The sequence below is a fragment of the Falco naumanni genome, chromosome 4 (genome assembly GCF_017639655.2).
Source record: "Falco naumanni isolate bFalNau1 chromosome 4, bFalNau1.pat, whole genome shotgun sequence".
Lineage (NCBI taxonomy): Eukaryota > Metazoa > Chordata > Aves > Falconiformes > Falconidae > Falco > Falco naumanni.
In genome coordinates this window covers 19160955-19185356 of record NC_054057.1, presented here as the reverse complement: position 1 = coordinate 19185356, position 24402 = coordinate 19160955, and the positions used below count along the sequence as shown (strand labels likewise).

The 24402-nt window shown below is 37.8% G+C and overlaps 1 protein-coding gene across 4 annotated transcripts in view; it reads left to right on the top strand.

Moving 5' to 3' along the window:
* Nucleotides 1-24402, top strand: part of SEPTIN7 (septin 7) — an 80663-nt gene that overhangs the window by 41326 nt on the left and 14935 nt on the right. For 3 of the 4 annotated variants that reach the window (XM_040590201.1, XM_040590204.1, XM_040590203.1), the window contains exons 4-8: nucleotides 11768-11874; nucleotides 18142-18242; nucleotides 18732-18866; nucleotides 21857-21974; nucleotides 23790-23882. In XM_040590201.1, the coding sequence (XP_040446135.1) occupies nucleotides 11768-11874; nucleotides 18142-18242; nucleotides 18732-18866; nucleotides 21857-21974; nucleotides 23790-23882 (554 nt within the window). Of the gene's footprint in view, nucleotides 1-11559; nucleotides 11673-11767; nucleotides 11875-18141; nucleotides 18243-18731; nucleotides 18867-21856; nucleotides 21975-23789; nucleotides 23883-24402 lie in introns of those variants that run through there. The other variant, XM_040590205.1, reaches the window with a different exon arrangement.

Genomic DNA, 24402 nt, shown 5'->3' with positions numbered 1-24402 from the left:
AACCACTTTAAGTGGCACTGGAGTTGCTATTAGACTTATTTATTTCAAGGTTTGTGTTTTTTCTCATTTTTTTCCTAGCTTTTCAGTAATTACAGACATTAAAAAAACCTGTAAAATTTAAATTAGTATTTTAATTTCAGTGTTTTGCGCTTGTGAGCTTCTTTTCCCAAATCCGGTTTTGGTGACTTCTAGGAAAATAAGATTTGAGTACTTTTTGTTGGGGGCCGGGGGGGAACTACCCAAAAACTTGAAGGGCTTTCTTGCTTAATGAAAAACAGAACAAAGCAAAGGGAAAAAAAACTAAACTGTGCATTCCATATGTGGTCAGCCTCTTTTTGACTAGTTTTTCCTGCAGAGCTTTTTTTTTTTTTCACTGAGTCATCTCTTTTTTATTATTATTTTTTCTTTTTTATTTCAATGGATGCTGGAATTCCGTTTTCACACTGTTTCTTAATATAGTGGGCAACCTTTTGAAGATGCTTTGATGGGAAAGTTTGGTTGATGTAGAGGGTGTCAGTTGCATAAGTAAGAGAATAGAAATGATTCTCCATCATTTTTAAGTCCTTGAAGAGGCATACTGGCCTCAGTGGCATTTTTGAAGTGTCGTTGTGGTTTAATTAGGAAAAACTGTGATCCAACAATAGCAGCTGTTCCTCTAGGCTGAAGTTCAGATTTTAACCTGGTCTGTCTGTGCTGCTGCTGAAAGAACTAATAGCACTCAGCCCAAATTGGATTAGTGTGCAAATCCAGCTGGAGAGTTCTCTGGGAGCTGCAAGGAAGGTTAGTCTTCAGTCTGTTTGCAGCATGGCAAAAGAATAATCTTGTGTCAGTACAAAGAAGGGTGGCAAGGAGGCTGGGATTTAATTTTTTTTTACTTTGTTTTTTGGTGGCAGTACTAGTTGGTAAGACGGTGATTAGGCATTTATTTCAGAAACTTGTCAAAATGCGTCTCAGTTGCATTGAAATAATGCTTGCTTTTGGCTAAAAATCTTGTGTTGTAATTGCCAATTGTACTGTGGTGCTTGTAATGAAGGATCTATGTTTGTCTGAGATACTTCTCCTTAAAGAAATTTAAGATTTCTATAGTTGGAAGAGCAGCTTATCCTGTGGATACCTTTGTACTAAATGAAGCAATGCACGAGTCAGTCTTGTAGGATGCGGTTGAAAAATACTCCTATGTAAATGTTTAAAAGTTGTATTTAGTGGATTTTGTGTGTGTCTGACATTGTTGAGATCCCGGGGAAGAGCACAACCTGTAGCACAGCACAGCTGAAGTCATGCATCAGATCAGCTGATGTTAATAGATGCATAACTCTGGAAACATGCTTTTGAGTTGACACTTTTGAAACAGTAGTTGTTGTAGCTTCCCCTGTGGTGTAGGATGAAGGCAAGTCTTTCTTCCTCATTTTAAAAAGAACAACTTAAACAATGTGTCATTTATAAAACTTTAGCACACATACAGTCTTGGGTTTAAGCTAGTTGTTTAGGATGTACCTTTCAAACAAAATATTTGTGGCGTATGGAAACAGTATTTGTATGTATTTTCAAATGATTGCCCAAGTTTTTATTACATGGTGAGCTTTTGCATATGTTAAACTGTAAATAAATAACATGTTAATCAGATGTGTCTTCTTTGGACTTCCATGCATCACTAAAGCTTTTCTTAATTTTTTGTAAAGTCTCATTAGCAGAATTACTATTTCAGTATCAACAAGTCTATGATATATCATTTTCAACAACAAACTTGAATAGGAATTTGACAGTTACTCAAGGACATGAGTGGGACTTTTTTTTTGCGGTGGGAGAGCAACATGAGACTTTTTCAACGCAGATTTTGAAGTTCATATGAAGCGAAAATCTACAGTACTGCAAAGGCGGTATCCTCTTATTCTAACATATGGAATATAGGAATTACTACAATATTTTATGTGCTTCTAGCCCTACAAAAGCAAGTAAATTTAAAATCCACAGTGAAACTCAGAGCCTTAGAGCAGCAAAAATATTGAAATAGGAGATGAGGTAAGATTTGGTGATATTTTGTATTAAAAAGGCTCATTTAAAGGGATACCATTACACTGTAAAACAGGAAAAATTGCAAGATTTCTTTGTTTTGTTAGGTTGTGGAAGCATACACTGCTGGAATGGATACAAAGTTGCTAATTTAGAGGAAACTGACTATAGGCAAGTATTTATTCACCACTTTTCTGCTGCATCAGTGCCAGGCGTAGCAGAAACCAATAGCTGACAGCTCAGCAGATGTTGAGAGAGAAAGAGAGGATGTCAGATTTTCATTAACTTACCAAGTCAGTGGTTGGTTGTTTTTTGTTTGGGGTTTTTTTTCATTGCATTTGACTGAATGATTTAAGAATTTGTGATAATATAAAACTTCGCTAAAATATTTTTCTTTTGCCTGAACTCACTGAATATCATCCTCACCTTCTGTGAAAGGCAAGCCTGTGACTTACCTGATTCTGTGTCCTTGGCTCTGGGCTGTGTCCTCCCTAGCTGGCAGGAATTCCAGGAGGAGTTTTGGTCCACCTCCAGTGTCTGTCCTTCACTCTTACCCGCTGCAAAACAAACAAGCACACTAGACAGGTCTTAGGATATCACCTTATCATTGGACCTATCTGTTTTCCTTTCAGCTTTGTAAATGTATGCTTCTGCTGTTGGCTACAAAAGTGGCTCAGTTTTCCTCTAAGTAATTATTTGGAAACTGAGTAGTGGTGGCAGCAATTTGGAAGCAATGGCTTAGCACCTAAGCAAAACAGTTCTCACTGTATTAAGAAGGGTGTAGTTTTTACAACACAGGCTTATTCCAACCTACATCAGCCTTTGTTAAAGAAGAAATACCCATTTTTACCACTACAACAGAAACTTTCTTCTAAACAAAAGCATGTAACCATCCCCAAGTAATTGAGGTATCAGATTTGTGTATTTTGCCAAGGTTGCTTTGAAGTAGCAGCAGTACATCCAGTAGAGCACATCTCTGCAATCCTATTGCTCCTGGACTAACACTAGACCAAATATTGAAAAGCAGAATTATCCTAACCTGCAAATGGCATTGCCCTAACTTTTCCTTCCTTATTGACCCCAAAAGAATATCTCTGGGCTAAATTTGCAGAATTCTGTCAAGCTATCTATGCCTTTCTCTTGCCACTTGTGGCAGTTAAGTGTCCTGTACTAACATAGTTTCTCTTGTGCTGCCTGCAATAGCAAGTGCTTCCAAAGACATTACGAAGGCATCAAGAGACAAGGTATAGGGTATTGAAAGAAATTTTGACTGGCACTAGAAACTAGTTCAGTCCTCAGACAGTTTTTAGTTTGTTTTTTTTTTTTTGGTGTGGATTGGCTTAATAGCGCAGAATGTCCCACCTGGGATATTTTGAGAATACTCAGCACTTATTTCCAGTTGTTTTTATTGTGTTTGTGTGAATTTTCAAGGGAAGAGCTGATGCAGTGTTGAGTAAGTCAATAATTTTCTTCATTGTCCTTTGGAAATTTTCTGTGATATTTGTACCTTAAATGTATCAGTTGGGTGGCTTATTTGAGTAACACCATAACTAATGTGCTTCACCTCTCTCTCCTTTTGCTGGAGTTGATCTGTAACACTGCTTGTTCTTAAATAGAATGCAAGTAATGTAAGCTATACTGTCCGTAAGGTGTTGACCCTGTGTCTGTACCAAGTATTTCAGTCTTAAAGACAAACTAAACCCAATCACTATTTTATAAGTTTCTCACCAGCCTGTAGATAGCTGTGTGGGTTTTATTTCTGGCCAAGTAATGAAAGATCCTACTGTGACTAATTAATCTGTGATCTGTTGATTAATATACCTTTCATTCTTGAGTTGGCAAATGTTAAAAATTTTGTACTGGAAATGCTGTACCATTAGTTGTCAATAGTAATGTATAGATGGCAAATTTCATGTTTGTATCATGTCTTTGTATTTTTTTTTAATTCCCCAATTATATGAATTTTAAAAAAATAAATTACTTTTGCCACTGTATATGTCTCCAGAGAGTTAAGTCCAGCTTTGCAGCTTTCTCTAGATGCATAATTTTTCCAGACCAAGCAGTCGTGGTCTCAGATATATGCTTTGTCAGCCTTAAAGAGAGCATCCTTCTTAAGCATCTTTCACAACTGTGTTTTGTTCTTCTTGCTTTCATTTTGAAGCAATATGGGTGTCGTCTTCTTTTGTGAAGGCTATTTATTTTGGCTTTGTGAACGCCTGTGAAAATTCAAGGTATATGTTGGTTATGAGGTTGTCCTGGAACTCTGCAGTTTGTCATTTCCAATTGAATCCCTTAACCTAGTTATTTCACAGACAGCTTGTGCATTTAGGTTTTCTGTGTAGGTTAGTTTTGACAAATTCTTGTTGCTTGTAATGTCTCTGAAACTGCATTGCAGTATGACTACTGCTTGATCAGACATAGGAGTTTTCCATAGAAAACAGTGAAGTAAGCTTTGGCAAGCCTGGGCTGCAGCTGCTAACTGCGTACTTGTAATTCCATGCGAGCTTGGATGCTGAAGCCCAGGTTGTCACATTTCAGCTGTTGTTGATACTAGATATGGGTGGACTAATGCCGTGGGACCTTTTTTGTTGTAATTCTGCAGTCATGTTGAAGGACTAAAATCACAAGTAACTATTCATTTTTGGTTCCTTGGTTTTACTATACTAGAACTTCTTTTAAAATGTTGACAACTTGCTTCCTTTGCTTCATGTTTAAGTAACATATCCTATTTTAAATGGCTACTTTGCAGACATGCTACTTATCAGGAGCAAAGCCTATGTACATAATTAGAGCAGATGTGACGTCCTTCACGAAGCGCCACATATTCTTTAACTTCTGAAATGTTGTTGGTGGTTTTGTTGCACTGAAGAAGTCTATTCCTAAATACAGATTTTTACATTTACCATCCCCTCTCTTTGGAAACTTGTAGTCTTGATTTACCTCATCTGTCTGGTGTCATCTTTCCCTCATTTTCCCATCCTCAGGCTCCTAGTGCCCTGGTTTGCTGCATCGCTTTTGCCTCACCATGAATTTTAGTGCAAGTGGTGGGTTTGGAGTAGGGGACCATTTATTTTGGCAGCAGTAAAAATCTCGCCTGTGAAGCCATTGTTTCATGGCCTTTTTAACCTGTCTGTTGTAAAAAGCTAGAACTGTTTCTGCTTTGAGGGGAAATAATAATACTTGAAAAATGCTATCTAGAATCTGTTGCAATATTCTTTTGAAGTACTTCTCTGCTTTTAATGGCTTTTCTGAATCATTGAAATGCTATCTGTGACAAGAGCAATATACCAAGAGTGTCCTCAGTTTTTGCACTCAAAATTTAAATTTTGCTCTAAGAAAGTTGATGAGATTGTCCTACTGTATCCTGAATGCTCAAATTATGTTGCTGTTGATGCAGTTGCTGATAGACAAAAGTGAATTTATTGCTGGTAGATTTCCCCATTACTTTGTTTTGCTAGGATCAGCTTTGTGGCTGTAACAGATGTTACTTTCATAATTTATGCTCCAAATTCATGTTGTGAAATGGTGGAGCTTTGGCTTTCTTTCCTTTTATAAACTTCTATAAAATACAAAGCTGAGCTCTTTTCAAGATTCCACATGATACCATCCTACGTGGAGCTGAAATACGTGGGAGCAGCTGTGCAGCATGATACTGCTCCTAGCCATCCTCCGGATGGGTTTAGTTTGGATTTTCTTGTCCATTTCTCGATATGTTGATTTGTATTTTGTAGAGCGCTGAACACAGGAACTAGCCTTTACAAAAGCTTCTAAAATCAGACTTAAAATTAAAAGCATCTTGTAGTCTTCATTTTTTGTGGTCATCTAAAATGACATGTCAGAGCATAATTTCCCCTCAGTGAGAGGACGATTCCATCATACCATTCGGTATAGTTCAGGCTCTTTGATTATTCATGTAGCTTCACTTCTGTATAAAAGTAAAATCATCTGTGTTACAGTGCCATCAAAGCTGTTGCACATTTGCATAAAGCTGCAGGTGCTGTCATGCAGGTAAACTGAATTGTACAAGGATGAAAGATGAAATGCATTAATTTTTTTTTGTCTTCTGACAAGCTTTTTACCCCTCTTTGAGTCACTAGCATCAAACTGATGGGATTATATTTTAGGCAAGATCTGTCACAATAATCAGAATTTATAAAATGGAAAAAAAATCCATGAAAAAAGGCTCACCTGCTAAAAATAAAATATGCTTTGATTTAAATAGTCTGTATATGTTAGTTGTGGAGAAGTACATAATTTTTCTTTTGAATTTTATCCCTGTGTAACAACTCTTTGGAGCTATCAGATGCACTAAAAATCTCTGCCCCCTCACATCAAAGAAGAAAAGTATTGCTGGGTATCTTTGTTCTGATAAAGCAGTAAAGCCACTGCAGCTTGTGTCCGTTTGTATCAAGTAACTCTAACTGCAGGCTTCCTTTTAGAATGCAGTGGAAGCTTTTAAAATAAATTGTGCTATTTGTAGAAAACTCATTTACCCTGGGATGTTAGGTGTTGGTGGCTTGTCTCTAATAAGCTACAAGCCCCACTGGGATGAGTTACCTTCCCTTGTCCACTAGAGCTGTTGGCATTAATGCACCTTCTGAATCTGCAGTTGCTACAGTTCTCAGTTAATGGATACAGCGATGGAGACTGGGTCATCTTCTTGGTGACAAGACATGAAGCATACTTCTTCAAGCATTTTAACCGAAGTCTTGGTTTATGATGCTGTGATTGCCAAAAGCATTTTCCTTGCAGGTTCTGAGGCAGTCTTGTAGTCCCACCTGGAGTCTGGGAAAGCAACTTGAAATGCCTAAGTACAGATAGCATGTGTGGTCACATTCCCAGCAGTGCAGTTGATTGTCACAGGGTGTAAGCATGAAATACTGTTTGACTGGTAGATAGCCAAGTAATTGTTAGTGAAGAATAGAGGAACTTCAGGTGACTTCTGCATGAGTAACTTCTTTCGTATTTAATGAAGAGGTAGGAAATAGAATGTGCAGAGCACACTGACACTGTTCAGTATCAGTTAGTGATCTTGATCACTTGACATGTTTAATGAACTCTCGTATGGGGTCATAAATCTAAGAATGTAAGTAATATTTTTAAGTTCAGGGCCTGGATTTTAGAAAACAAGATCCTAAAAACACGGTAGAAAACTGATCCTGGATTTTCAGAGTGATGTGGTAGCTAGAAGATGTAGTGTGTGGTGTATTATCAAGTGATGTAATATATGAATGAGAAAATAGCAGTCTCCAAAAAGAGTTAAATATCAGATTGGAAACTGAGTTGGAGTGGACTGCTTGTACATTTCTGTTGTAGGTGTTTGCGTAAGAATGGTAGAGGCTCAAAAGTTGGAGTAGTTTGGAAATGTATCACTTTCTCAATGTGTCACAACAATGAATGGTGAAAAAAGCAGCATCATTAAGGTTTAAGGATAACAGTTAATATCTATTATCACAGGGAGGAGATGCTTGCAATTTAAGTTTCTTTGCAGTAATAAGGTTGTAATGAGCTGATGGTGGATAGAAGTTGAAGTGAAAGAAAACCCCATGTACTGAACACTTGCAATTTAGCTGCGAATAGATTTTTCTAACTGATTATCACAGATCAGGATTTCTGGTTCCTTTACAGAGAGTGGTTTGGAAATGAAGGTGAAAGATTTATGTAGCTCGGTTGAGAACAACCCGAGTTACTTTATTTTTCACTTCTGGAGCACTGCTTTCCCCCCATTCCCATAGATTGCGTTTCATTGTTCCGTTTTTTGAAATTGTTAATTGTCCATACTTATCTGCACTAATATTATTCTGGAGACTATTTACCGTGGTTGTTGTTAGTCTGTTCTGACCCCAAAAAACTATGTTCAAGATAAAACCCCAAAAGCTGAATGTGTTGGTGTGGGGTTTTTTTCTTTCTTTCTTTCTTTCCCTTCTCACTGGTCTCATCTGTGTGGAGAAAAAGGGAAGTACCTGATCAGTGTTTTGTTCACAGAAGAAGAAATTATGCTATCCAAGGTTAATTTTAAGTGATAAGCGTTGGGCCATCTGTATAAAGATGCTAATTTTTGACAAGTTAACACAAGTGTAAAAGAAAGGCTCCAATATTTGCACAGCCATTTAGAAATTCATAGGCTTGAGAAGAGTTGGAACTTCTGCTAGTCCTGTAAGGGCTGACAAAAAATTCTGTGCTTTGCAAGACTGACAGGAGTGTGTTAGTAAAATACATGCTTATTTCTACAAGGAGTGGCCAGCTCCATTATTTTAATGTGATTACAGAGGGAAAATAGCTTGAGAAAACATTGAAATTTTGAAACACTAATTTTCTGATAAACGTGAGACACAAAATAATGAAGAAAAAGAACAGTGTAATTGTCCAGAAGAACCTGAAGCATATATGAAACATTAAGTGGGAGAGTGAGGGCAAGGTAAAAGCAGTAGCTGGATTTCAAAAAAGATTAAACTCTTGGATTCAGGATTACCCTGCAAAGTTAAAGCGTTTTTTAATTTTCTTTTGGAAACAAAACATTTCATGCTGAAAACAGAAGACACAAGATATTTCTAAAAATTACTCTGTTAGGCAGTTAGATCCAACTGCATCATGGCGCATTGAATGATTGGAAGTTATTACTGCTGAAATGGTTCTATTACATTGTATTCTTATGCCACTTTTATGTAACGGTGAGAGGGCAAAATCCCATCAGAAATGCTTAATGAGTGTGGGAAGATGCATTTTATATGGATGTTTGGGTGGTTTTTTTTTATGGTAAGGCAAAGTAAATTGCACTTGTTTTCCCTGTTCTCTTGTGTTTTGTTTTGCTGTATTCATAGTCCATTGCATCCTTGAAAGCTGCATTCCTAGCCTGTCCAGTAGGGAATCCTTTCAGGTGAATTTGGGTGGAGCAAGGTTCTACATGGGAAGAGCAGAGGGTTTTGTTTGGGGGTGTGTGGTTAGGTTTTTTTCTTACCATACTGTTAGCTAAGGTCAGAATATTTTATTGTGTCCAAAAAGGCTGCTAGAACTGTTCAAATACACTTGGTTTCTTTTAATTTTGCTTCCCTTGTAGTCAGCAGAGACATTCCTGTTTTATTACAGTGGAAGCAGCATGACTCCCCATAGTACAACACTGAATGTTTCGGTACAGGTTTTACCTACAGTTTCAGTGTAACTGTTTTATTTGATATTATAGCCTTTTACTACCGTCATAGGTGTTGACTGTTACATGGTCTAAGGCACAACTGCATCCAGGATTGGTGTATTGATGCAAACTCTTACATGTGATACTGCAATCAGTGGTAGCATTTTAGCAGTTCAAACTGTTAAAAATCAATACTGGCTGATGAAAGTTGCTGACTTTAGTGTTACCTAGGGGTATGTAAGAGGCTGGGCACCTTTGGGAACAAGGTGGTGCATAAATACCCTTAGCATACTTGTCTTTTTCACTAATTTCAGCTCAAAACTGCCTTCCCATCCTTGCTGCTGTAAGGGAGGGGGAAACAAACCTCAAACCTCTCAGGGTGTAATGCTTCAGCAGTTCAGGAACTACTTGGTATGGAGTGCCACAGCTGCAGGAACCATCTAGGGCAAGCTGCTGGTTTTCCATCACATTCTTTCAAAGCTGAAAATCTTATTTCCATATGTTGAATTTCAATGGCAACTTGACAGGCACTGTGATTTTTCAGGAGAAGTGGTTATTCAGAGTGTTTTCCACTTCAAATTCTGTAGCACATCCAGACCAGCAATAACCCTAATAGAAGGGAGGAGAAGGGATAACCCTTTTTTGTATGTTGAATTAGAATCTGACACACAAATCTTTCTTCAATAGTGCAGTAGAGAGCCTTTTCCAAGATTCTGTTCACCTAAAGAAGTGATGTTTGCTGAAAGGCTATGAATTGTACTTTGCAAAATTGGACCCCTCCTTTCAAGGCATCCCGTAGATGGATGAAACGCTCTTCCGTTTAACTGGAATGATATGTGCATCTTGGGCAGAGTTTTGAGATGGAGGTTAAACTTGAAACTAGCTGCCGCTATGAGGCTGGAAAGCTGTGAAGCTTCTTTCTGCTGCAGACTTGGTAGGGACCCTAAAGGTCTTGCAAGCGCAGATGATGTGTCCCTCTTACAGTGCCTAGAAGTGTCTGGTTGTATTTACCACATAGTTCTGAAAGGTCTAGTGCATCAGACCACAGAAATAGTCAAAACCTGCGGTGGTAGTGATGAAATGCTTGTCAGCAAGCCTGTCCCCTCTGGCTCACAGGTAGTTGTTGTGTTTGGGTTAGTGTTCCCAGCACCGCTATCTTGGGGTTATAACTTGAGCATCTCCTTGTTCTTTGGCTGCTGTAGCCAGAGCCTGCTTGCAGCAGGGGCCAGCTCATCTGTTGGACAGGGTGGGGTTTGAAGAACAAGCGCTACTAATAACTTAGCCAGCCTGCAGGAGCTCTGGTTGCAATGTTTCATCAGCTGCTAATCCGTTTACAGTATAGCTAATCAGATTGCTCTGTTCCGTGCTACAGAGACTTTGTGCTGTGCCATTGTAATTGAGATGGCTGATGTGTATAAGCTAGCTTGTGTATGAAATCGAGCTGGCTATTACAGGCAAGACAAGGTCTTGTCTGCTGAGGTTTGTAACTACTTTGTTTTGTAGCTCTCTACTATTTGCATTAACTCACGGCACTTCAGTTTTGAAGCTTTCTGAGTTTAGTCTTTAAATCAACCATTATTTGTTGGGAATGGAGGGGATGGAGGGGTTAGCAGGTTAGACTTTTTCTTTTCAAAGTGTGGGGGCAGTGCAGCTCATTCTCCTCCCTTAGTGAAACTATATAGTTTGCACCCAAATTTGTTAGCTTAAGAGCAAATTCCTGCATGACTGTTTAGGTCAATGACTACCAGCACTGCATATGAAAACTTAAACAGAAAACATCATTTTCATATGCTTATTTTCCTTGGTTCTTGTTGCCAGTGTGAATTGCTGTGTTGAAGTAGATTCTTTACAGTAGAAAACTAAGCAACTTCTTTTTTTTAAATGCTGTAATAAGTAGTTGATCTGAAATCCTTGCTCCTGTCTCTGTAGAGATGTAAATGGGGGGTAAGCTTTGCTGTGGGGACTTGTAACTGTATTTGCTTGGATTGCTGTGGCAGTAGTGCCTCCAGATTCTTTAGCAAGGCTGGTTTATTATTGCTGATGAACAAATTAAAAAACAAACCAACAAACAAAACCAATCTCCCTCCCCTGCCCCAACAACAGAATTCCCACGCAAACCACAGTTCTGAAACTTCATTTTAGCTCTTGTAGCTTTAGTAGTGAGACTGAATTAATTTTCACTTTTTTCTCCCACCCCCCACCCCCTGCCTCACCCCCTTTCTTTTTTCCCCTCCTTGATGATAAGACTCTCAAATAATACTTGAAATAAAGGAGATATTGTAACGCCAAAGCAGGCTAAGCTAGGAAGTTATACCAGGAAGATAGCTTGTTTATAAAATTTAACGTGGGGTGATATCATCTTTGTGTTGTAACAGGAGCAATGGAGAAGAGCTAAATGCACTCAATCCTTAATGTGATCAGAAAAATGAACATCTATAGAATCCAACAGTGACAGTTGGATTTGCATGGTTTTCCTTGAAATTCAAAAACATGACAGGTTCTCAAAGCCTTAGAGCGGAGTGCATGTTTTCAGGTACTACATTTGAAAAGTATTTGAAATATAGATCTAAATGTTTATACCTGCTGTGATACTCCTGGTTTTACTGACACTGTTTTGTTTTCTTCCAGGTGAATCTGGACTGGGAAAATCAACATTAATCAACTCATTATTCTTAACAGAATTGTATTCCCCAGAGTATCCAGGTCCTTCACACAGAATTAAAAAGACTGTACAGGTATGTCTGGGGAAAAAACTGCAGCTTGAACGATGTAGCTTACAATCTAGTAATGCAAGGTGATCCAGTTGTCGCATAAGCACCTGTATTTCCAGTAAGTTTAGCAGTTATGTGAAGCACCGAGAAAGGCTCAATGTGTCTTTCAGTGTACCTTAGCTATACAAAACTTCCAGGTTCTGAAACTGGTAGTCTGTTGAAGTGTGGGAACCTTGAAGTCAAGTACTTTGCATGCTGCCTGTATTTTAGAAACCTTATATGGCTGCAGTTCTCTTTGGAAATGGGATGTTTTATTATCAGTAAAAATACTGAGTGTATCTGTAGAAATATATAGATGTGCACTAACCCCCTTGACTGCTTAAGGCAGGCATTTAGAAACTGTGTTAAAAGATTTGACGTAAGTGTAAGGACATAAGGTATGAAAGTATCCACCAATCTTCTGCAGCCTGTATCCTTTGTCATGCATTTTCTAATTATAAGTTGTTATTCTGAAACCTGTCAGGGGCTAGGGCAAACCTGGCTGACTTTTAAGTACTAGACTCCGTGCTTAGGCAAAAAAGATATTCCTGCAAGTACATGATACAACAGAATTATTTAGTCAGGCTGGAAAACTGAGGTTGATCCATTTTGTGTAATAATTTGCTACTGATCAGTTATATGTTTCTCTCAAGAAAAGGAGCATGCTTTTTGTATTATTAAAAATGTTATTAGGAAAAAAAAATTCCTAATAGGAAACACCTTCCACACCTACTAGGAAGAAATAAATAAATAATGTTGTGGGTAGCATAGGAAATAATTATATTTCAGTGGGCTGTTTTCTGCCTCCACAGCTGAGCAGCTGAATAAGGATGCATAAGCTCTGTTCATCTCTGCTGATGCTCGTTAGACACTTGTTTAAGATTTTCATGAATATAGCTTGTAATAATCTAACTTTGTACAGATGAGGACCAGGGGTGCTCAGCATTGCTTCTGTTGTCCAGCCCAGTTCTTCCAGCTGCAAAATGACAGCCTCAGACCACCTCAGCTGTGGCTGAAGTGATTTTGCAATTACAGAGTGGTCATAAGCCTTGTGTTGAGTTAGGAGGGTATGCAAGGTGCTAAACAGAAGCTGTAAAATCAAATGTTTTATTCAATGAAATCAAATAACTGCTCCAGTGCTATGATCCACTGACCTTTACTGGTTTGTGGGGCTTTTGGTTTGTGTTTTTTAGAGGGGTTTTGGGTAAGGCTTTTTTAATCTAATCTCAAAACTTTGAATAATTACCATTGGGCCAGGAAAACGTTATGCTCATACTAAGAAGGTTAAATGATGTTGCTTGTCAGCTCAGCATCAATCTTGAATACTAATACAAAATGCATTTGCTGTGGAATATCAATCTTTTAATTTGGAAGAAAGCTTTTGAACATTCTGAGCTTATTTCTCTAAGCTTTGGTCATGTCTATTAAGCTGTTTTATTGGTTTAATATAAAAGCATAGTGACTCTGACAAAATGACTTAAAACTTGCTAGCAGGGGCATTGGACCATTATTTGAATTAGAAAGGTGGAATTTATGTACCTGTTTTAAAGAGATGTTAAGTGGGATGGAAAAGGTGTGCAAATAGTTAAGCTCTGGTATAATATGAATAATATGAAATAATCGGTGCCTGTTGGAAAACTAGGTAGGAGGATGACCTGTTTTTTATTGGAAGAGAGATGTAGTGTGATTCCATTCATTACCGTTCATTATACATTGGTTTAGCGGAAGCTAAACTAATTCAGGTTATGTTCATTGAATTATAGTTTAAATAACTTAATGATAGGTTGGATTCCCTGTCATTGGAAGACTTCATTTTATTTTTTAGATTGGGAAAAGTGGGAAGAATTTACATACAGACTAACAAAAACAATAACAAGACATCTTTCAAAGATAACTCAGTGCTGCCCTGTCTAAAGGTGGATCAGTGTAAGAAAAATTGAACTAAAACTGTGCACATAGCTTCTGGAATCAGAGTTAACTACTTTCATCTGTTAGGTGGCAAGGTTAGATGATCTGTTCATGCTGACCTTTTGAATTCTTCAGAAGTGATTTGATTTTTATTGATCTACTGGTTGAAGATAACCCCCATATTTTTTGTTAAGCTTCACTTAATTTTTTTCTTTTTTTCTTTTTAAGGTGTGGAGTAGGGGGTCAGGGCTTGAACAGAGCCCTGGCTGAAAAGCCATTGCATTTTTTCCTACATCCACTGTGTGGGCTAAAGCGTGAGGGTGGCCAAGAGCTAGCCAAAAGTATTTCAGTACTGGGGTCTGTCATGACTCAGAAAATAATATGATTGGAATAAAATACATTTCAAGGCCACCTTCCACTAAGAAATTACTGCTTACTCTTATCTGAGGGTTTTTTTGTTTGTGTATACTTGTAGTGCAATGTTGCTTTGCTTTCAGTTACTTGTGCTGAATGAAAAATCAGTAAGCATGGCATTTTAAGAAGGAAACTGAAACTGTCTTATTTCATTGTCAGTGTCTAAGTGAGGATAAAACTGTTTCCCCCCACAACCTTGAAAATCTAGTGGGTTTAATAAAAACATAAAATGTGTATGTTGTGGAGGTGATTCCAGTCAAGCATTAAATCAAAGTACCAACAGTGGGAGCTGCTATTTGGATCCACATGGGATTTGTACTCTTTGCCGGTGTAAATCTGTCTAAGCTGAGGATGCCAAAGGTTTTGTAGAGTAGAGATGAGACAAGCCACCAGAGCATTCTAAAGTCTTGGTGGTGGTAATCACCTGTTTCTATGTGGTGAGAATAACTTACTGATCAGAAACTGTGTAAGATCTCGCATAGATAAATACAAACTGGTTTGGGCTTGAAAACAATTGCAGTTTCAAGTTGTTTTGTGAGGCAGGTCCTTTGTATTAATTTAATGGAAAACAGAAAAACGGTTAGTAGTAAGTGATTTGATGTCAGATGAATTTAAAGGAAACTTCTTCAGAAATGATGGGGTATGAAATATATTTTCTCTGAACATTATTTGACTATCTTAAATAGAGTATGGTAAGAGCTTGTTTAATCCATTAGAAGTAGTCAAGCTGTAACAAGCATCATGTTGTGAATGCTGTGTTGTAACTGCCAAGGAGATCAGTGTGACCCAGTTGACTGGAGTGCATGGGAAAATGGCTGTTTGGAGGAGACTTTTATTAAAACGTTTTAAATTCCAGGACTCGAACTAATGTTTTCTATTAATCCCTTGGGAATACTTGTAAATCAGATGATAGGATGCAGTTGGATTCTTAACTATGAATGACACTATTTTACAGTAATTTTTCTGGATCTTTTCCAGATGTTGCTGCCTTCTGTGCCTTTGACCATGTATGGACACATCTATTTAGGCTAGAAAAATGCAACTTTACAGAGGCCTTATGGCAGGTTCTTCACCTACTATCTCTTACCAATAGTCTCTACCACTTACAATATACGGTGGATATTGTCTGATTGTCCACAACACAAGCATAGGATATCTAATTTGATCAACTAATGTTTCTTGTTCTGTAGGATTTTGAAAACCCTGCTCTGATAGCAAGATACTTACATGAATTTATGGAAAGTAAGAATAAATTTAAATCCTCACCACCCAGTAAGGTATTAGCACTGTCTGCAGAGATTCAGTTACTGCAGGCCATTTGTCAGAAGGTGGCTTCACAAATTCGCCACACTTAAATTTTACAAGCATACAGAATCAGGAAAAATGTTTGGCGTGGCATTTCTGAGTATCTCTGACCTTCCTTTTCCTTTGTTATAAACACATGTTCAAGATAATGGTTTATTAATTGCTGCTTTTGTAAAAGCATTCCACTGTGAGTACTTAATAATTTAAAGATTCTCCTTGGGAATTTTTGTGCTGGAGAATAAAGCTGATACCTTGTAAGCACTTGGCAAGAGTACAGCTCGTAACATTACCATCTCTAATATTTTGAAAGTGTTAGGAGTTTCTTAACACTTGCAAAGAGCTCAGTTATAGGAGGGCATTGTAGTTACTATATGCAAGAAAGCCAAAATAATACGAGGCATCAGAAGTTAATCTGTGTGCTAAAGCTCGACAGTAGTAAACTCTTGGCTGAGTTGACTGTGTGACTGGGGTTTACTGTCGTGAGTTCTGGCATTCAATAAAATTTCTCTGTAGAACCCTTGAGGGGTAAAAAATTACATTCATCACAATTAAGTTTTTAAAGCACTACATGTATTCCTAGGTTCTCAAGGTTTTGGACTGGATGCTTTCAGAAAGATAGAAGTTACACAGTTAATGAAAAGGCAGCCTGGTGGTGTCTCAGGCTCTGTGTGTACTGGGGCTTTTTTTTTCTTTAACCTTCCTAACCTTGCAGTAAGCCTGCTCAAGTAGGGGTTTGAATTGGGTGGCCTGGAAGTCCACCCCAACCCCAGGCCACCCCAACCTGGATTCTTGTGTGACTAGCATCTAGGTAGACCAGTGTTGGGGCTGGGGACTCTTTGTTTTATGAAGCTGCTTTACTGATTTTGTATTTGTGTTTTTGTTATGTGAAGAACCAGCTCGTGACAATTGCATGCTCTGGACAGCGATAGTGTAGCTGAGTTAGTTTTTTGACACCTAGCAGTAAAAAGGATTGATCTGGCTCAGATAGGATCCCCAGTGCTGAGCAGGTAAAAATAATATCCTGCATACTCAGAGATTAAATGTGGAGCTTTCTTTGCAGTTAGTTACTGTTTTCTGTGGTTTTGTGTATTCTTTTCCTGAATTGAAATCAGTGTTTTGCTTGTGCAAGAGGTATTTAGTTTGACTTTGTGTAGAGTGTTAATTTATCTTGTAGATTGACATTGCATCACGTAACCAGTGATTGCAAAGTGTTTGTAACAATGTTCAGGTGTGGCTGTGAGAGTGTCTGTTTCACCTATATAACTAGGGATGTGCAAGTGCTTGATCTGCGTTGATACAATCTCAGATCTTGAGCTGGTCAAGAGACCATCCAGATAGGATTTACTTTCAGAGTAGAAACTTTGATAATTCTTCACTGAATGTTCTTGTGGGTGTTCACCTGGTTATATTTAACTTTCTTTTTTCTCTCCAGTTAGGGTTCAGGAGACTTAAGAAATGTTAAGCAATGTGCAACCAGGTGGCATCAACGTCTGCCAAATCGTGTGTGGCTCTGAATAAATGGCTTCCGTTGTTCATTTCTTGAATCCATATCTTGAAAACAGCATCACTAGTGATCTAATAGATATTGTCTTAATATCAGGGGAAAACTGTGTTTAAATGTGTGAACAGTTGGCAAGAGCCAACGTGCTCACGTGAGTTTGTAATTTGTAATTTCTTGCTACTGTGGATCACACTGATACGACAGTGCTGTACAGCACTTTCTTAAGCAGATACACTTGACGTTGGCATTGCCAATAAATAAGGAGGTATTGGCAGAAAGAAAGGGGTAGCAGTCAATTTGCTGTTCAGCCTAAGTTGTCTGTGTCATGACGTGTTTAATCTGTTTGATGACATGCTTACTGCAAGCTGACTGAGCTGTGCTGCCGATGGGTGGTCACAACTTGAGGCACGCATTCCCACGCCCAGATCTCGCATCGTGCCTTGTGCTGATGCAGTTGCCTTCTGAGCCAGGTTTCCATCAGTGACCTGAGCTAACAGGAACAAATCCATTATGGTCACATGAGGTCTAGCTCAGCAGATTGCAGCTAGATTATATTACTTTCCAATATCAATCTGTTTGTAACAGGAAACCATCACTTTCTATGATTCCTTTCCCAAGCATTATACTAGCTGAAGAATAAATGTATTCTTAAAAACACATTAACAGGACTAGAAATGTAGTATCTAAGATGCTTGGGGGGAGGTTTAGTTTTGAAAACCGTCATTTTCTTTGAAGTGACAAAGTTTACTCCAAAGTGTAATGCCTGCTGTATCAGAATGTCTGGATATCTCAGAACGTAAGTATTTTTAATATATATATATTTATTTTTTATATTGGCATTAGTATTGTTGGTTAGGGTTTCTCCTGTTGACAGGAGTTAAGATATTAAGGTATCCTATTTACTTAGATGGGTTCTTTTATCACTTCATTTAAATTATGACTCTTCTCTTTAATGATTTTCAATTTATAGAGACTTTATAAGCAAAACATGTATGCAGTATTCGTCTGAAACAGAAAAGTTAGTAATTCTTTGTAAGACGACTTATTCATGGATTGCTTTTCCCAGTGTTTATGATGAGTGACAAAATTGCTAAAAATTTAATCTTGCCTTATTCATTTTTCAGGTTGAGCAGTCAAAAGTTTTAATCAAGGAGGGTGGTGTTCAGTTACTACTTACAATAGTTGACACACCAGGATTTGGCGATGCTGTGGATAATAGTAATTGGTAAGACATTCTTTCAGTTAGCTTAAAACCTTAACTACTGTAGTTCCAAGTACCTTTATAGCTCCATTGAAATGCTGTCAGCTTTTCCCTTTAAAGTAAATGGAGCATTTGGCTCTTTATCCAGTTTGTGCAGTGTGCAGAACCAACTTCTGTACTGTCACAAGATGTGACCAGTAAGGCGAATTCCTTTGGCTACTGTTCTTAAGTGTTCTATTTAATGCTATTATAATGAAGGTAATTATGTTTGAAAGGGTTTTTCAGTGAATTTACAGATTGTATCTCCAGAGCTATGTAACTTGGATGTATGTTGAGGAGCTGGTCACTTAAAATGTGCTGTGTTGGAATGTCTTAATTAAAAAAAAAAAAAAAAGAAAAAAAGAAAAAAAAGGCAAGCCATGGGGAAATAGTGTACATCTATTTCTTAGCAAAGACGGACTTTTTTACGTAAATGATATAACTTACAGGTTTTTATTCATGTAACCTCTGCAGTTGGCAGCCAGTTATCGACTACATTGACAGTAAATTTGAGGACTACCTGAATGCAGAATCTCGAGTGAACAGACGTCAGATGCCAGATAATAGAGTGCAGTGTTGTTTATACTTCATTGCTCCTTCAGGACATGGGTTCGTATTAGTGTATATTGTATTTTCTTTCTCTGTCTTTTATCTTGGATAAACATCCAAATTTGGCACTCTTAGTTATATAAAGTTCCAAATAGAATTTTCTTAATGGCCTGTAGGCCATCCTTAATTTCAAAGATGAGCTTGCTTTGGCTTGTCAAACATCAGCAAGCCAGACAAGCATAAATTAGAATACCAGAAAACATGATTACACATCAATTATCTGACAAGAAAAATAGTACTAGAACAATTAAAATTACACAGGTGTTCACAAGTGCCATGTCTGTTTGTGATCTATGTCTTTTGTTCAGATCAGGAGGAGAAACTGGTTCACACTTGAAGCAACAGGATTTTTCTTTTCCATTCTTCCTCCTTCCCTTTGACTTTAATGATAAATTGAAGATGGGAAGTTTCCTGCACGCTTTAATTCACCTGGGGTGTAATCTTTTGTCTAGTGATAATTCCAATATAGGCATTATGGGTTTTTTTTTTCAATTATTATGCAATCTTCCACCCCTGCTTAGTTTTTAACTTGATCAGACTTCTATCTAGTGGTAGAGAGAGAGAACTGCATTTCCAGGGTGTATTAGATGCAGGTTGATTGTGTCTGAAATTGATAAGATGTTAAGCAACCATTGTCTAGCTGATCAAATTTGTCAGACTCTTAAGTTATACCTTCAAAACCAGAAGGAAGAGAAGATAAGTAGCCTATGCTACTGTATGTGTCAAAAGTAGTAAAACTTGAAGAGAGTGATGAAGGAATTTTGAGGAATATTCCTCAGGCAGTGAAAAATGCCAGCTATTATGCTCAGTTTCTGTAGCTAGTGTTGGAATGGTTCTAATCGTTTTGAGCTAGACAGAGATGTACCAAATTTGGAAAGGAGTACTGAGGGGTGGAGAAGAGTTGTTCTTCTAGACTTGCCTTAATGAAACATTTTTTGTTGTTGTTCAACATGCATGTTTGTAATGTCAGTTTTGCTCAGCATGCATGTCAATTTTTAAATGCAAACGCTTTAAATCCTTGGCATACACTGTTTTACTAGTGTGCAAAATCAAAATATTATCTAAATAAAGGGAAGATGATCAGTTCTTTGTGTTAGTCAATCTTTTTTGAGCTTTTTCAAAAAAACCTTTGTCTTCCCTCCACACTTCCATTTTACCCATTAAAAGTTTCTGAACTAGTGGGAGGTGCAAATTGTAAGGAAAAATAAAGGTAATACTTCAGTTAAATTAAGCTTTGGTCACTAAATTTGTGAGGCTAAAAAGCTGGAAAAATTTGTTCCTTGCACGGGTATTTCATGTTATTCTTGTGGGGCCTGTAAAGTTGAGCTGGGTTTGCATAATGTTTTTCAGTTACTGGAGTAAATGCTTGGAATTGTCATCTAATTAAGGAAATTAATGAAGCACAGAAAAAATGGGTGCTGCTGTTAGCATTCATTTCTTCTTAAGATCCTGTCTTCTCTGAAGGGGCATTGCTTGCTTCCTACCTGTTTTTTGTAGTGGTGCAGTCTTCAGTCATGTTTCCAACAGCACATGCAACCCATCGAGTAATGTACTCTTTGCTTTTAATGCATGATTGTGTTTACATTGAATTAAAGCCACTTGTAGGTGTACTTACTTCATTTGTCCTTATAACTTCATACATTCGCAAAAGCCTACTTTTTGCAATCTATAAAGAAAAAAATTATGCAGGTTAGGTCCTTCAATTTAACGCATCCCATTGTTTTTAGCTGGTATCCACATAAACATCTGAATCGATAAGTTAGTTGGTATGGGGGTGGGTGCGGGGAGAGAGTGAGGGGGCTGGAGGAGCCTTCCAGGTAAGGGAATGGGGTGATAATGTGTAGCCTTTCTGCAACGCTAGGCTCCTCATGTAAAGGCTTCCTGCTTCAGTCTACACTGTCAGCTGAAGACCTTGAGGTGAGCACTGTCGTCATTCTGAACGTTCTGCTTTGGCAACTGCCCTGCAGCTGGTGTTGCCCTGGGTAGCTTTTTGGAGTGAGGAGAGGGAAAGTGTATTGAGATGGATAGATAGTTAAACCAGTGCTCTTAATCTAGATGTGCATTAATGTTATTTACTTAACGGAAACATGTTGAGAAGCTGAGAAATTCAGTGACAGGTAGAAATGTTAAAGTGTATATTCTTTAACACTTTATTTATTCTTTTACATATAGTTTGGAAAAGAAGCTAAATTTGAGTACCAACTGAATCTGGTTTTAATGTTCCTAATCCTAATTTCTTTTATATGAACAGAAATAATCTTGAGTCCTTTAAATGACTCCTTTAAGCCTGACTAAATGCTGAAATTCTGAAGCATTAATGCATCACGGCCTCTGTGGTTTTACTTTATCAAGCAGGAAATATTGACCACTTTGATCCACGTCGATGGTTTTATATACCCATATGGTGGGTGGTTTAGTTTTTATGTCACTGTCACCCGCTTTCATAATGTTTTTATTGTTATACGTAGCGATTTACAGATTAGGTATTTCTACTTCATTTGTACATAGGCCACAGAGTTTATATACTAGATTGCTAAAGACAGTAAAAACCCCAAAACCTCAGAGCCCACTTTCAGGAAGAAGCATACAAATAAACATTACTTCCAGAAACTGAAACTGCATATGTGAACAGAGCATCATTCACAACTGTAAGCTCTTACCAGTCAGGCTTTAAGTGGGACTGTCTTCCAGCTAATGACACAAGCTTTACTACCTTCATAGGAGAGTTCTTATTACTTGCTTAAATGAGTGTAATTTCAGCTAGCAGTAGTCTCATGACTTCTAGCAATATTAATTTACGACTTACCCTCTGGGCTTGCACAGTTCTGGGGGATTTCCTATAGCAGTCGCAGGTAGCCTTTTGAATTTCATTCAAGCATCTGTCGCTCACAAATCAGTGTCTTAAGGGTAGTTGTCAGGACAAATCTCAAATCATTTGTACATTCTTGTTTAATTAATATAAATTGCGAAGCTCTAATGCTGTCTTTCAGACTTAAGCCTTTGGATATAGAGTTTATGAAGCGCCTGCATGAAAAAGTGAATATCATTCCACTTATTGCCAAAGCAGACACACTTACACCTGAGGAATGCCAACAGTTTAAAAAACAGGTGAGTTGAAAGATTCATATTTACAACATGGGGTAATTTAGTAAGTAGGCCCCTATGGAAATGGTGAGATTTGACTTCTTGCATATGAAGTTTAAACCCTGAAGCAACAACTTGAGACAGCAAAGCTAAGTAATTTATATATCTAGATTTAATTATATTTCTTGGTGAAATAATCTTGTTTCTATCCTCAGGGGGAGAGGTTTCAAGTCTAGTATGTTTCTTGGCAGGTGAAATAATTCACTGCTGAGATAAAAATCAGTCAGGGAGGAAGGGAGCTTGCAAGATTTAGGTGCCAAACAGAAGTTGTGTGCTTAAAAAGATAAAAAAAAAAAGCTATTTAACAGTATCACAGTAGTATTGATTGTATTTTGTATTGTGGTATTCACTTTTGTGTTGATGCGCTATATTTATTAAAGATGCCTCAGGTATTAGATCAGAATCAGTATGCCTGTTGCTCAGTCTTGGGCTGCGGTAATGTATTTTAAAGACGGTGATACAATGCGAACATTGATACAACTGATAAAATTTCTTTTGTAGAAAAAATTTGGTATTACTGTCTCAAAGTGGTTTATGTTTTATTTCAACTACATGAACAGAGTAGAACATTTAGGCTTTGTTGTATTGTATGAGAAGGATAAGGAGGACCCAGAAAAGGACAAGACAAGGCATGAAGTTTGTTTTATTGAACTGTGTTCAGTCCTAGCTTAGAAGAATACAGGGTCTGAAAAGAAGTTGGCATTAAGAGATGTTGTGTGCAATACTCTTGATCTAAGACTGAAAATGGAAGGACATTTTCTTCCTTGGAGGAGCTTAAGCAAGGCGCTGTAGTCCTGAAGTCTGTTTTGGTTGCATTTTAGGAGGCCTTTTTATGTAAAGAAGGGAGAAAATGGTAGAACACAGAATATTTCTTAATATATAAGCAGCTTTATCAGTGAGTTGGTGTTAAATAGGAGAGACTTTCCCAAATCAAACTTTGAAAATAAGTCCTTATGTGAATTGGGAACTTACATTCTTATAAGAGTGCAAACCCATGAACCAGAAATATTCCCCAAGGCTCTGCAGTGTAGCTGTTGGCTTAATGGTCTAATACTTTTCCGTTCTAAAATTCTGGAAAACTAATCAGCTTGTTTTTGAAAATACCCTTCAGGCAAATCAAGCACCAAAACAGCAGTCTCATTTTTGATGACGCTGTCAGTTATTCTTAAGTTTTCATTAGAGCTTGCAAATACTTTTCAGCACAGCTAACTGCTAGAGTCAGTCCATCAGTCACAAGCTCTATTAAAATGGGCAGGTGATTCTGCTTGAAGCAACTGATGCTCAGGTGAGCTAGAAATGGAAAAGAATAGGAGTGACAGCAGTAGCTATTGTGAGAACTCCAAGGGCTGAAGCATGTCTGCAGTTATCTATTCAAATTTTTTTTTAAGGGACTCAGTTGCACAGCTAGCTAGAGAATTTAAGCTGTATTGTATTAGGTTTTCTGTGTGCAGGTAGAATTCCCATTAGTGTAAATGTCTGTTTGCCCTGCTGCAGGAAACTGATGTTCATTTTTGCTGTATTGATGGATAGTGTTCTGCTAGCTGTGGGGCTCTGGCTCTGATCCTGTCTTCCCCTGGTTAAGGAGAGGTAGTCATGCCAATAAATCCCTTGGGGTCACCTGATGGTGTTAAACATGTGCAAGTTTTGTGATATAACTCAGTCACCTTAATATGCAAGGGTCTTTCATATCAAACAAAAGGAGGGAGAATCAGATTGCAGCAAGAAACAGGGTTACTGCAAAGTATGAATTCCTCAAACAAATAACATTTTTGTTTTTAGATAATGAAAGAAATCCAAGAACACAAAATTAAAATATATGAATTTCCAGAAACAGATGATGAAGAAGAAAATAAGATTGTTAAAAAGATAAAGGTAAATAATTCTCTTTTGAAAAACTGCTTACTGGAGGGGGGTGTGGTAGAACGGTAGAAGCTTTTTGTCATTACTGAAGAGCCCACCAAAATGTTTAGAAGATAAAAATCAGATATAAACCTGTTCTAAGAGTCACTGCTCCTCAGCAGAGGCAATGAATGACACTCTTAGATGACATAAGTCCTTTAATGGCTAAACTTCAGAATGAGAGCACTAGTTCACATGTTCATTTAATAAACTCTTAAGACCACTTTCTTTTTATTTCATCCCTATTTGACTTTTCTCCACCTACCACATTTTGTTTGATTCTGAGCTTTGAAGGAGGCAAGAGCTGTCTTTCAGGCAGAGGTGTGCAGTGGCACAGTGTGTCTGTATTACAGTTAATAGCTGTCTGACTAATTGATATACTGAACCTTAATAGAGACAAATGACTAAAGAAAATCAAAAGGACTGTCAGGCTGTTGAAAGGCTTTTTCTTTGTTTACTTGTGGTTTTGGTATGTTCTTCTATGTTGGAGTCC